Here is a 13,558-nt window from a genome sequence, read left to right as displayed (position 1 = left end):
GCTGTGTTCCAGGTACATAGAAAGTAGAGTGCCACAGCATGATAATATCTCACTGTGACAGGATGTCCTCTGTCTTACCTGCTCTTGATGTGATGCTGTGTACTTAGCTGTTCAGCTGTGCAGGTTGGAAAGCTCTGCATTGAAGAGGAAGAAACTTTGTATTTCTTTACCTTGAAAACAGGCAAAGGTAGATGACAAAAGTGCCCAGTATGTTAATGTGGTGGGTGAGGTACATCTAAATGTATGTGCAGAAGGGAAGCTTTTTGCTAAAACTGGGGAAGAAAAGAAGAATTGAAATACAAATGTAACATCTTTATCTCCTCTCCCTCCCATCAAAAGTTTTAAAATTAAAAAAACCAAACCAAAACAAAAAAACCCCACAAAACCCCCCACAAAATTGGAAATCAACCACATTGGTGTTCTGTGTGTGATCAAGCTTTGCTCCAACAATGAACGGTTTTTTTTGTGTGTGTAGGTGTTGGAGACCTGTGTGAAGAACTGTGGCCATCGCTTTCATGTCTTAGTGGCAAACCGTGACTTCATAGATGGTGTTCTGGTGAAAATCATCTCGCCCAAGAATAATCCCCCCACTATTGTACAGGATAAAGTACTAGCACTGATTCAGGTACACAGCTTGTCTCTGCTTCCATATGTTGCTGCCTGAAATAAGGACTGTCTGCTTCAGTGCTACGCATCGCTAAACATGCTGTCATCATTACAAATGTGGCAAGTTTTTTATATGTAAAAACAAACAATATATCCAGATTGGCAGGGAAGAGCAGACATGCACACGCATAGATATTTCATCCAGGGATAAATGTCTGGATTCTAGTTAGAGAGGTACCACTCTACTGTAAAGCAAGAGGACTTAAATGAATGGCTTTGCAATTTAACAGTCACATCTAGAAGCTGGAGACCTGCTTCTGTGATGGGCTTGTCAGCTGAGGCCAGGAAATTTTAGAGGATTGTGCTTTTGCTGTCAGTTGCAGAACGCTTAACTTTCTGTGCCTGTTTCTCTGACCATAAAATGGAGCTGTTTCCCTCCATTAGAAAGCATTCTGATTCCTTTTAAAGATGGCTATGGAAAGTAAATGACCCTATTGGATTAAAATGTTTTTGGTGCCTCTTTTTTCTGGTTACTGTGCAGTAAAAGTACACTGTCAGATCCTCGTCTGCAGTGAGGAAGTTCAGACATAGGCCTGACAGCCACTTCTCCTTCTGTGCAGCATAACAATAAACAGCCATGTTAATTCCACAAACCATTAGCAACACATGAGGAAACATTGGTGCCTGCCTGGAGGAAATCTGACAATTATAGGAAGCTTTATCACGAAGCTCCTACAGGCTATTGCATACACCAGAGACTAAAAGACACTGTGTATTTAAAATGATATAAACCTGCTCTAGTGTTTCTTGTGGGAAAGTATTTACAAATGCGCAGTATAGTTTTCACAATATACTTCTGATTTTTGTGGCAAAGCATGCATTTGAATTTCTGCCAGTTTGTTTGTTATTTGGATACACAGATAGGACATTGTTAGAATGTGACAAAGTAAGTGATTTCCAAACAGGAGATAGGCTGGGTGGGGGAATTAGGTGGGCATTGCACTGGGGTCTGTGGGGTCCCTTTATTTCTGGTCTCAAGGCCTTTTTAATTTTATTTTTTTTTTAATCAGTGAAATTATTAAAAGCAATTCTTGTGCATCTGACTGAGCCCTCAGGTGTCTGTTTTGGTGGGAGAGCTGATGCATGCAGTGACCAGCAGATGAGGTTAAATACTGTCCCATAAAGAGAAACTATGTGTGTTTCCATACTGTTTGCCCTGCTGCAGTGTTTTAGAGAACATTGGTTACGCTGGGTCCTCAATTTAAGTGGATTCCCAGTCATCAGTGTAACCAAGATGGAAGTGTTTGTAACATAACCAAAAAGTGTAGTCATTGCCTCAGTGTATTAAACAGATTTATCTGAGTAGACTTAATGCAGTAGAACTAAAAGCCTTACTCTGGGTACTAACTGCCTTTTGGTATAAAAAGCCTGAGAATTATGAAAGTTGCCTGTGGGTGGGTTCTGTTAGTGTCTCTTTAGCTGGAGGTGGTAGGAGACTTTGTTTTCCAGATTGCCTAACGAGTTTGGAAAACTGATTGCAGCCACTCATTTCAGGTGCCCTATGGACAGGCTCACCCAAAATACCCCGTACGTCATGACCACTTTGCTCAGCTTAGACTTTGCTCTTTAGAGCTCCCTGCAGTTGGCATTAACCCTGTTCCAGGGGGCTGATGTCTTCTCAGCTCTGCTCCACTAACATTGCGTTTATCCCCTTCTGTAGGCTTTTTACAATTTGATTTTGGGGAACTAATAAGAACAGGAATGAGAGGATTAATAGTGCAGACTTGGAAGAATGGGAAGAGAGCTGTACAAACAGCATGTGTCTTCAGCCCTACAGATCTTGTACTCCTGTGCCTTTCCGTAGCAAGGGGAGATAAAGCTGCCATCCAATGCCTTGTCTAGAGACTTGACTGTTTTGAGATGTTGAGCATCTTGTGTCTCGCTTTCTCAGCCTATTTCCCAGCGTATGTGAATTAGCACGTATTACATATTGCTTCCTTCTTCACCTTGCTAAAAGGCCTTGGAAATACTCCTTACTGCTGCACCTCTGGTAAGAACTGTATTGCATCAGAGTTTGTACCACCTTGCTGCCCAATAGCTGAGCACTGTCATCAAAGATGAAGCATGGGGAGGCTTTTAGTGGCATGGCAGATTCTTTTGAGGTGAAGGGTACATCTGTTAGAAAGTGTCTGACACTGGAAAAGTTGTCTTGGGATGAGCACTGATTTAGGGGCCAGATTTGCAATGGTATTTCATTAACCTGTTTGGGCACACTGAGGTGCCCAGTGGGATTTATACAGCAGCACCCTTCAGTATCTACCTTTGATAGTCTGGCCCGAAGTCTTACAAGATTTGAATTCCATCTCCCCTCTGTGTGCGCTCATTTGCGCAGCGGGCAAGTCTCTTTAAGCTCTGTGTGTAGCTCCTTATCCATAAAGTCGAGCTAATGTTACTGTTGCCTAGTTGAATTGTAAGCTGTCTAGGACAGGGATTGTCTTACAATGTGTGTAGACAGCACTTAGGACAAGAGCACTTTGTCCTGCTTGTGACCTCTGAGACGCACAGTAACACAGATAGAACCATAGAATGGTTTGGGTCAGAAGGGACCTTAAAGATCACCTGGTTCAAATCCCCCTGCCATGGGCAGGGACAATGCTTCCAGCTCAGGCAAAGAAATCTCTAAATGAGTGTCTCCTTTTTTCCAGGGAAGAGAATTGCAGAAGAGAGAATATATTAAAAAGGTGGAGTGCTAATGAAGTGAGTTCACTGTCATTAGTGCCTACAACAAAATCTATAGGAATCCAGTAAAAGAGAAGATGCATTAGTACATCTCCCTGGACAAACAAGGCTCCTTGGAAGTTGGGGGCATACTTTTGCCTCTAAAGTTTCTTTTGAGTGATTATTAAAACATCCTTTGCCTAACACTTTACGCTCTTACTGGCAAATAGAATTGAAGTGGGGAGCACCCATTATGTAGAAGCATCATTCAGATGACTACTTACGTAAATTGAAAACGCAGAGAAAGCGCAAGGGTAGAGTTACTTGTAAAGTCAATATCCATCAGAGTTGGGGGTGGTTTGGAAGGTCAGTTTCAGGGAAACAGAATGGCTGTTTGCAGTTGGAGCTGTTTTCTCTCGCTCAGATAGGGCTGTTTGGACTTGTACTACATCAGAACCGTTTTTTACTGTTAATTTACATTTAACAAAGCTGAGTAGCAAACCCAGAATTGCTACTTTGCAGCTGATAATGGATGGTCTCCTGGGCATGTAGGGTAGGAAATGCTTTTTCTTAGGATTGAACAGAACAGGAATGTAAGTTAAATATTAATATTATTTCTTATCTTGCTTTTCTATCTTTGATGTCTCTCCTCTCAAATATAAAAAGTGGTTAAAAACAGCTTTTAAAGTAAAAATAGTCAAAGAACGAGTGTAAAGATGGTGACTAAATGAATTAAGTTCAGAGCCCACACATGCGTCTCACAGTACTTATGAATCCAGCACACTGATACTCTACCTCACATATGTGGGGGTTTGTGGAATGCTTCATTTTTAATTGAGTCATAATATTTCAATTTTTCCTTCCTCTAAATTTTTATTGGCTAATTTTACTTGGCTAATTGCCAGTAAAAGTTAAAGTGGGTAGAGGCTTTGAAGATACTCGGCTCCCTAGCAGCTTCATGAGTACGGGAGGCTGGCTAGCAAAGAGAAATACTTAGTACTCCCACTGAAGGGAAAGCTCAAATGTGAACTGAAGTCTCCTCAGACACCAGAGAAGTCATGCAGGAGAGATATGAGTGTTCTACCTGTGGGAAATTCTCCCTCTAAACTTGTTCTTTCTGACACACCAGGGTGTCTTAAGTGTTGGATACGCTCTGTAAGCACCCAGGCTTCGTTAGTTTTGCTGCTCGTGGGACTGCATGTTTCACTACGTAAGAACCTTAGAAACTACCTTTTTTATTTAAGTTTGGTCCAAATGAAATACTGAAGAAAACTTGACAGCTGTGTTTTTTTCTTTGGCAGCAAATGAGGATATTTCACAAATTAAATTGAGATTATTTAAGATTATTGTATGACTTTATGAATTTTGCTTAGATCAATTTAATTTCACACAGACTATTTCTGGTGGGTCACTGCCATGCAATGTGGAAGAAAAGATCAGCATGTGATCACCGCTAAGTAGAGGAGATTGGAAGTGGCTTTCATTTGCATTTACAGATTTTGATGATGTCAGGGACTAGACATAGCTACTGTGCACTGAGCTCCTGTCTACTTTATATTTCATTAAAATGTGTGTGTGACTGTCTTAATAATACTTGCAAGATATTTTAGACCAGGTCTAATGATTATAGCTTCTCTTTGAAGCTGAAATATATGAAAGCTTTTGTAGTCAGTATCTGAAGTCAGGATGGATCTGGAACTTCATTTGGAAGGTTCATGGATAATCCCTTATGTTTTCCAGGCTTGGGCTGATGCCTTCCGAAGTAGCCCTGATTTAACTGGAGTAGTGCATATTTATGAAGAACTCAAGAGGAAAGGTATAGAGTTTCCCATGGCAGATCTTGATGCTCTGTCTCCAATACACACACCGCAGAGGGTAAGCTGCAGCATTTGCAGTTCCAGGGGTATTTTCCCAAGATGTCCAAGTAGTTGGATAACTGCTCTTCTTTCTCCTCCTGTTTCTCTGAATTTGGCTCATTGTCTCACTCCTGGAAGGACATTTTTAATAGTGAAAGGGCATGTAGGAGAAGAATAATACAGCTGCATTTGACAGGCTGATAAGCTAATGGTCTCTCCTTCCTTGAGCTAAACATCAGTGAGCAGAGAAAAAAGTTTGGAGGAGATTTGTATGCTTGTCTAGTACCACAAAAATACCAGGCAAATGCAGCTAACTTGTTCAAAGAGAGTCCATCAGGATATATGGTTGAGACTTAATTCTTTTGCTCAAAAGTATGGTTGGTTGAGTTGGTGATAACCCTAAACCAAGGCCTGCCCATCTTTTTAAAGGTGTAGAGTCTAAACCTCCCACTGATCCCATAGTAATGTGAGGTTTTTACACCTCTGAACAGTTAGATCTAGAAGGTTGACAGAACTGCTGCTAGGAAGTAACTTAATGATTGCAGGTGTTCTGATTATTTACTCTGAGAACTGAAGTTAATGAATCTTTGAAGTGGTAAATGCAAGTGATGAAGGTCTGAAAGTTTACAATTCTTGTGTCAAGATTAATTAAATTTGGTAACTGCGTAACATCATTTTTTGTAAGCGTGCAACTTAATTCCTGGTTTAAAATAATTTATAATTATTTATCTTTGGATCTTGTTTTTATTTTTCTTCTTGCTTTTCTTGTAAATTGACTAAAATGCACGTGGGTTGGGTCGAAAGACATGGGCATGCATTTTCTGTTGCAGCTGTCCGTTTATGGGCTGGCCTGCCAGTCTGTTCTCGTAACGACACTGACCTTTTCCACAAGGTGCAATTATGTTCTATATTTGAGCACATTTGGCTTGAGGTTGCTTACAAAGCAAGTGTTGTCACAGTTCAGCTTTTGAATTCCTGTCTTTCTGATGTGGCAGAGTGTTCCTGAAGTTGATCCTGCAGCAAATATGCACAATTCACAGTCTCAGCAAAGGATGAGCACCAGTTCCTATTCTTCAACTTCTCCGACGACGTATTCTGCTCCTCAGGCTCCAGCTTTGAATGTGACTGGTCCCATCACTGCTAATTCTGAACAGGTATTGGGGTGATGGTGTTTTTGGTTTGGTTTTTTGTTGGTTTTTTTTTTTGAGTTAGACTCCTTCAGCAGATGAAATTAGAAAACAAATTGCAGAGGAAATTTCGCTTTAACTCTTTTGACTTTGATTGCCTCCTCGGTCTGGTTTTGCTTGGTAATCTTTCCTTTTATTATACGCTGAAATCTAGGCCTTCAACAATTTCCTGGCCATCCCTATCTGATATACCAGTCCACTCGGTGGTTATGCAGTAGGTTGACAGTTATTCTTGTTAGCCTCCCTCCTTTAAAGGCACAGAATGTCCAGCAGATGCAGGAAGTCGTAACAGGGAGTTAAGTCTGCATTTCTAAGACCTTTGCAATTGCTCTAATATAGGATCTTCTTTTCCCTCTGCAAAAATAATAACTTCAGAGCCGAAGATCCTACTCAAAACTTATACATATTTCTCCACGCTTGAGTGAGACACACAAGGTATACTGGAACTGAGGTCTGTTTTTAGCTGCTGTTAAATTGCTTCGCTTCCATACAAGCACAGCACATCTGGGTTTGCAGTGACAGTGAATGGTTCTACAAAGTTCTTTTCTTTTTGCTGTTGCTTTTCTAAAATTCTCTCCTGGGTAAACTTTTTTATCTTTGCTTCCCACCCCCACCCGCCCTGAATGTCTGGAGCCTCAAATATCAAGTCAGACAGAACCAGAAGTATCACAACATCAGCTCTTGAAAATGATCTGCAAAACCAAAAGATTATGCAGTATTTTGCTTTCTTTTTATCTGAATCTAGATTGCCCGGCTGCGCAGTGAATTGGACATTGTTCGTGGGAATACAAAAGTGATGTCTGAAATGCTGACAGAAATGGTACCCGGACAAGAGGATTCCTCAGACCTTGAGTTACTCCAGGTAACAGCTTCCTAGCCAGTATGATTCTGATCCTTTCTGTGCTTGAGTTTGTCAGCGGGGGGCAGGGGGTGGTGTTTGTTCTGGTTAACTGCTTTGGTTTGCTCGGTTTATGTAATGAATGTGGGCTGTGCTTGATCCTGGTTAGTCTCATCACTTGATTTTCTTCATTTGTTAAAGCTTCCAGTAACAAGGGTTTCCTAACACTCCTTGAAACTTGTTCTAGTGCTTTCTTCTCAGTGTAGCTAGAAATTTTTCCCAACGTCGAATGTAAGGTCTCCTTTACCACAAAGCAGCTTAGAATTGCTATAGGCTCTGTAAGCCCTGAGCATTTCTGCTTCTTTTACATCCTCCATCATCACTCGTACAGTGTCAAAACATTCCCAGTCACCATGCTGGAAAAAAACAGTCCATGTCTCCAGCTGGACTAAATATTGCCAAGGGTCTGTGGATTCTCTGCCACTTGAAATGTTAATTATATATGAACTGGCTTTCCAGAAGATGTGCTGTAGCTTCTCCTGAAGGCTGTGTTTTAAGGCAGATGCTCAGACTAAGTTTTGTGCAGTCTGGAGGGTTAGACTGGGTAATCAGAAGGGATTTCTTTGCTAGAAAGTCTCAGTCCTGTGCAGCATTTTCTATCTCCAGAGGGAAAATGATGTAAGTTGAGCTCATGTCTCAGGCTTCATAGCTGGTTCTCTAAGCTAGCGATAGCAGGGTGGCCTTTTGGCTGAGGAAGGTAATACAGTACCACATGCAACACAGATGAGGAATAGTGTGATCTAGCATTCCAGCTGCTGCCCTTAACATGGTATTTGCCTTTCCACAGCTTCAGAAAAAGGCTTCTGTTTTGATCCTCCAGCAGGGAGGATGGGCTCCCACAGCAGTACATTTGGAGGAAGACAGGGAATTGCTCTCTGATACATCAGAGTTTGAAATCCATCCAAAAACTGGTCTCTCCCATGCAGCGGTATTGTGTTTGTCTCAGAGCCATCATGGCAGCTGATGAGAGGCTTTGCAATAAAGAGCCTTTCAGTTACTGCCCATTTGGGTCAGACTGCTGAAAACAAAAGAAGCTTCCAGGAAACCATGACAGACTAGAATAGCGTAGAACAGTTTGCTTACATTCAGAAACAAATACTAACATCTTGACAGCGTAACCTTACAGCATAAGCTTTAAGGTGAAAGAACTTGATCATAAAATGGAGTGACAGCAATGATTCTTTGTTCCAACTGGTTCCCTTCTTTGACTGATGCATCTTAAATCTGAATTACAAGAGCTGGGGAGAACCCGTTTTTTGATCACAAAGGATGGTTAGTCTTTTGAAAGCTGAGAGCTGAGTGCTGCATGCAAGAACTCCTTGCTTTGAGGTTTATATAGGCCTTCTCCTTAAATAATTCCTGACATTTTCTCCAACAGTCAAATGTAAACAGCTTGCTAGAGAGCCAGCTCTGAGCAGAATAGATAGGTACTGTCAGCCCTCTCGGAAAGGCAGCAAACAAACCTCTGAAATGTCACAATCTGCTTCTAAAGTGATGGGATCAAAACTGACATTGGAGAACACATTCCTCAAGCTGTTAAGGCAGCTGGATTGCACTAGGTGAAATTTATCCAGAGCTTAGGTTGTCAGACCAAGCAAGGAAAACAAACACATTTTTGCTTTCATCCCCAAGGTTGTGTACCAACAAGTCATCCTTGTTTAGCGCTGAATTTTTGCTCTGAAGTGGAGCTGGGGGAAGGGGGGCTGTAGAAGATGACAGAGGGACATGCTTTAGTTGGAATGTCAGTGCTTATTGAAGTAAAACCGTGGGCCTAATCAGTGGCACCATGCCATATGTCACATTTCTTGTAGTTCCTCCTCAGCAGACTAGTTTTGACCTTTGGTCTTGAGGCCTTTCAGGAGTAAAGAATTCTGCTAAGTAATTTGGTGTAAGAGATGTCCTGGAATCATGAGAACTCCTGGTTTAGGCAAACTCAAATCTAGATTTCTCAGCATGAGAGATTTCTAAAACAAAAGTCCTTACCCTATGTTGTTTACAATTTTCTTCTGAAACTTCCCACTGCCTTTTTGCAGTCTGTTGTCTGTGGACTTGATCAGTTGAAGAGAATGTTTGTGTGTGTAGTTCAGTACTGAAGTGTGTGTGGAGTCCCCATCTTTTCATGCTCCTGCTCAGTCTTTTGTGTTCACCCTCATGCTCTCAGTAGTTAGTAAGTTCTGTGTCCCCAACATTTCTCTTCCTAGCACACGCTCAGCTACTTGTGGTAGCCCTGATGAACTATGGGCCCCCCCCCGCCCCAACTTGTTCTGCTTTTAGTTTTCAAGGATGATACTGCCAAAAAGAGCAGATTGAATTTTCCTTGAAAGCTCTCTTCTGGAAAGCTGTTGTATTAACATGTTTTATTCTTAAAACAGATCACTAAAATACAGGTATTTATTTTTTGAAGTACTCGGAGTTAAAGAAGAATCAGGATGTTGAATTGTAAATAGGCTCTCAAGGTTTTATGCCGTCGTCTCTTGAAGGGTGTTTGATTAGATGTGCTTTTGGGTGACATTTAATCATGCAAAGATAAACTTGTCTTAGTATTTCTCAGCTGGGGGACGGTGTTTGACTGTGAACAGGGCTCAACTAAGATCTACTTATTGCTAGCTGCTTATCAGAATGTGTGTGCACAATGCATTCCCCCTAGGAACTGAACCGAACCTGTAGAGCTATGCAGCAGAGAATTGTGGAGCTTATCTCACGAGTGTCCAATGAAGAAGTCACAGAGGAACTGCTGCATGTGAACGATGATTTAAACAATGTCTTCCTCCGATATGAAAGGTGGGGCACCTTTTCCATTAACTATTTACGTTCGTTCTGGGTTTTCACTTAAGTGTAAAACAGGTCAGTTGACAAGAGTTGGTCATCTGGGCCAGTGGTCCTGTGTAACAAAGTGCAGAGAACCAAACCACAGAAAGCATTTACAAAGTCTTTCTATGGTTTTTATGGTAACATTCCTGTTTCAGTGGTTTCCTTTAATACTGTGATTTTAATATTTTTTTTGTGTGTGTGTCCTAGCCATTGATTTTTTTTGTGGGGCTTATCCCTAAAATGCAGGGCAACCTTGTGCAAAACCCTCTGAACTAGCAGAGGCTTGAGTCTGCAAGTCCCTGGTATGTGGTGCTGTACAGATGTAGGGACTTGGGACCAAAAATAGCACAGCCACGGTCACTAGTTCTGCTTGGTAGCTTGGGCTCTGCACACGTGCTTGTGCTGCTTCCTGCCTTACTTAAGCAGGCTCCCATGAGCTCTCTCTGTCTTCTGGTATCTGAGCTTTCTAGTTCCAGTACTGGTGCGAGGGAAGCTGTCTGAGGTGGGCGTGACCTTTGTGCACCTAAGGGTTTTGTTTGTAAGCAACACATAAAATCTTGAAAAAAGCCTGTCTTGCACCGAGCTGAGGTTTTGAAGAGCTGGTCTGCGGGAATCATCCCCAGGGGTGGGACTTGGGTCATAGGACTTTCGACATGTTAGACAAAGGCGCTGTCAGCCACATCTGCTGCAGTAGGTGACACGTGATACAGAGTCTTGGGAAAGTTTAATCTTCCCCTTAATGACAGGCCTGGGGAGTGAGGCACTAAGAGTACCCTTTGTTCCTTGCTCTTAGCACAGGGCTTTGTTTCTCAAGCTTTTAAAAATAAATTAGACTCTAGATCTGTGAATCTGTGCTGTCATGGCACAGGCTGGAAAGAAGGCTCAGTGGCCTCGATTTTGCCTTTGATTTAGTTCTTCAGAGAAGATTGGGGCAAACTTTGAAACAAATGCTGGCTTTTTATGTGAAATGTTTCATGCACGAGCATGATTCTACAAGTAGCAGAGTGTAACTGTCACTAGGGCTTAGTCTGGCCACCCTTAATATTTTTTCTGTTTTCCTCCATCTGCAACTTTGCTGACTCGAGCTAATGTATTTGTAGTCGTTATACCCTGAAAGGTGAGCCGAGTGATGTTAGCAAGCAATTTGTGGTAGAATAACTGCACTGGTCTGAGCATTTCCATAAATTCCATTCCTCCTCTGCTATTCTAAAAGCTCCACATTCATCACGCCTGTCTCTCGTATGGGTGCCGAGCTCTGTCAGTGACTCAAGCAGGAGCTCTGGCCTTCACTGTGAAGCTTTGGATGGAAATGAACGTGTGGTTCATAAGCCTTTTGGTGAGAAATATGAGGTGGGAGGTGTCTTAGGTTTCCAGCTAAAGGAGCTGGATTTCCAATAATAGTAGACACCCACAGTTTCCTAAAATTGAAATTTGGGCCTGAATTTGGTTTTGCTGCCTTTTAAGTCTGCATTTTTCTCTGTTACATTAAGAAAACATTTTAGTTCGCTTGAGATTCCCTGTTGTATTTTGTCCATATGGGAGAAAACCCACAGGGTCATATGAATATTACGGGCTTTTTACTGAAAAGAGAGGTTACACGTGAAACTACTTTTAAATGAGGAGAAATTCTAACCTCAGAGAAATGACGGTGATTTTCTTCATGAGGGAGGAGGTTGGACTGACCTCAGACAGGCATTGGGAGGAGGTGGTTCCCCCTGCCCTTTTGAGTTCCTGAAAGCTGGGTGTAGGTTTGCAGTCCCAGATGCACATGCGTTCGGGGAAGGAGTAGAGACAGCATCTCAACTAACCAGGCTTCTTCCCCTAAGAAGTATGAGAATTTTGATCCACTGTCATTACTTTTCATTCTTGGAAAGTACCAACCTATTTGAACATAGGTTCTGGCGATCTTTGGGTTGACCCAGAATGTTTTAAGAAATGAATCTGCTAATCGTTGTTTCCCTTGCCATGTGCTGCCTGGGTAGGGCTGTGCTAGCGTGCATATGGCTTCTAATTTACGTGTATTGCAGCAAGAGGGAGCTGTTAAGTGGGAGTAAGAGTTGCTGCGGTGCTCAGCTTATTTAGCTGGGACCATCAATCTTGCCACAGTTCCTCCTGTCCCTTGGCTAACAGAATAGTCTTATCACAAAGCACTTAATAAAAAAAAAACAAAACAAAACAAAAACAAACAAACAAAAAAAAAAACCCAAACAAAAAAACAACAAAAAACACCAAACCCAAACCCGAAACCCAACCACAAAACAACCCAAAGACAAAACCTACAGTGTTTTTCAGGCATGTGTGTGCTGCAGGATCAGATTAGTCAACTTGATATCTACATTTGCCAAGAATGCAACTTCTGCAACTATCCTTTCTTTGTCCTGGCTTGGAATTAAAGCTTTCAGGGTTCCCCCTTGAGCCAACAAAATCTTCAGTGGCAAGCATGTCGTGGCTTTGTTGTAAACTTGTGGTTTTCATTGGTTTTTGGTGGCTTTGATAGCCCATGTTGGGTGGTTTTTTTGTTTTTGTTTAAACAGATTTGAACGATACAGATCGGGACGTTCAACACAAAATGCCAGCAATGGAGTAAGTACCAAATTCCATTTATTATATCAGCAGGTACACTGTACTAGCTGGACTAATATCACTAGTATCAGACCTTCTACCTGTTTAGCCCTGTGTCCTGCCTGTAGCAGCTAATAGTGCATACCAGGAAAAGAGTGTAAGAATGTGGCAAACAGCAAATGACAACTTTAGCTCAGAAGACGCTACACTGAAACATCTATCTGTGTTTACAATCCATGATGGATTTTCTTTCCTTTAACTTTTTTGATTGATTTTGAGTCCATGTGAGCTTTAGGAATTCACAGTGTCCTTGAGCAGTGAGTTCCACAGTTTCACTATGTGTGCACACACTTATGTGAGTATTTATATGTAATAAATATTTTGTTCGTATTTGAGCAAGTCACTTAATGACTTTTATTTGCTCCACCTTCTTCACCGTGTCTTACCTAACCACTGTTCAGGTTAATTTTCTTCATGCCACTCATAATTTTAGGAAGCCCTTTCATCTCCTTTTTCAGCAACCCCTTTCCAAGCTGAAAAGTCACAGTTTTAATTACTCTTACAGTGAAAACTATTTTATAGTCGTTTCATAATGTTCAAGATCTGAGTTCATAATGAATTCATATGTAGGACTATTACATTTTCTGTTCTGCATTCTTCTAACCATTTCCTCTCTACTTTGCCTGTTTGATTACCACTTCTACTGCCAGTGTGATGCAAACCTCAGCACTGGCTCTGCATTGTAACTTTAGTCAAAACAAAGAAGTTTTGTTTCTGAAAACAGTTTATGCCTAATGTGGAAGATGGTAGCAAATTCAGTTTGACTTGGATCTGATGGTCTGTTGGTCCAGTGTTAAAAGGTGGAGAACACAGACACATTAGCTAAATCTGGAGAGATATCAGTGACCTCCAGGAGAGCT

The 13,558-nt window shown here is 41.6% G+C and overlaps 1 protein-coding gene across 4 annotated transcripts in view; it reads left to right on the top strand.

Moving 5' to 3' along the window:
• The window catches only part of TOM1L2 (target of myb1 like 2 membrane trafficking protein), a 58,892-nt gene that overhangs the window by 22,233 nt on the left and 23,101 nt on the right, over positions 1-13,558 (top strand). For all 4 annotated transcript variants that reach the window (XM_027780072.2, XM_013295942.3, XM_005229008.4 and 1 more), the window contains exons 4-9: positions 476-625; positions 5,065-5,199; positions 6,176-6,334; positions 7,113-7,229; positions 9,913-10,046; positions 12,611-12,659. In XM_027780072.2, the coding sequence (XP_027635873.1) occupies positions 476-625; positions 5,065-5,199; positions 6,176-6,334; positions 7,113-7,229; positions 9,913-10,046; positions 12,611-12,659 (744 nt within the window). The remainder of the gene's footprint in view (positions 1-475; positions 626-5,064; positions 5,200-6,175; positions 6,335-7,112; positions 7,230-9,912; positions 10,047-12,610; positions 12,660-13,558) is intronic.

The sequence above is a fragment of the Falco peregrinus genome, chromosome 5, assembly GCF_023634155.1.
Source record: "Falco peregrinus isolate bFalPer1 chromosome 5, bFalPer1.pri, whole genome shotgun sequence".
Lineage (NCBI taxonomy): Eukaryota > Metazoa > Chordata > Aves > Falconiformes > Falconidae > Falco > Falco peregrinus.
Note: the sequence above shows the minus strand (reverse complement) of the source record. Positions and strands in the feature narration are given on the sequence as shown.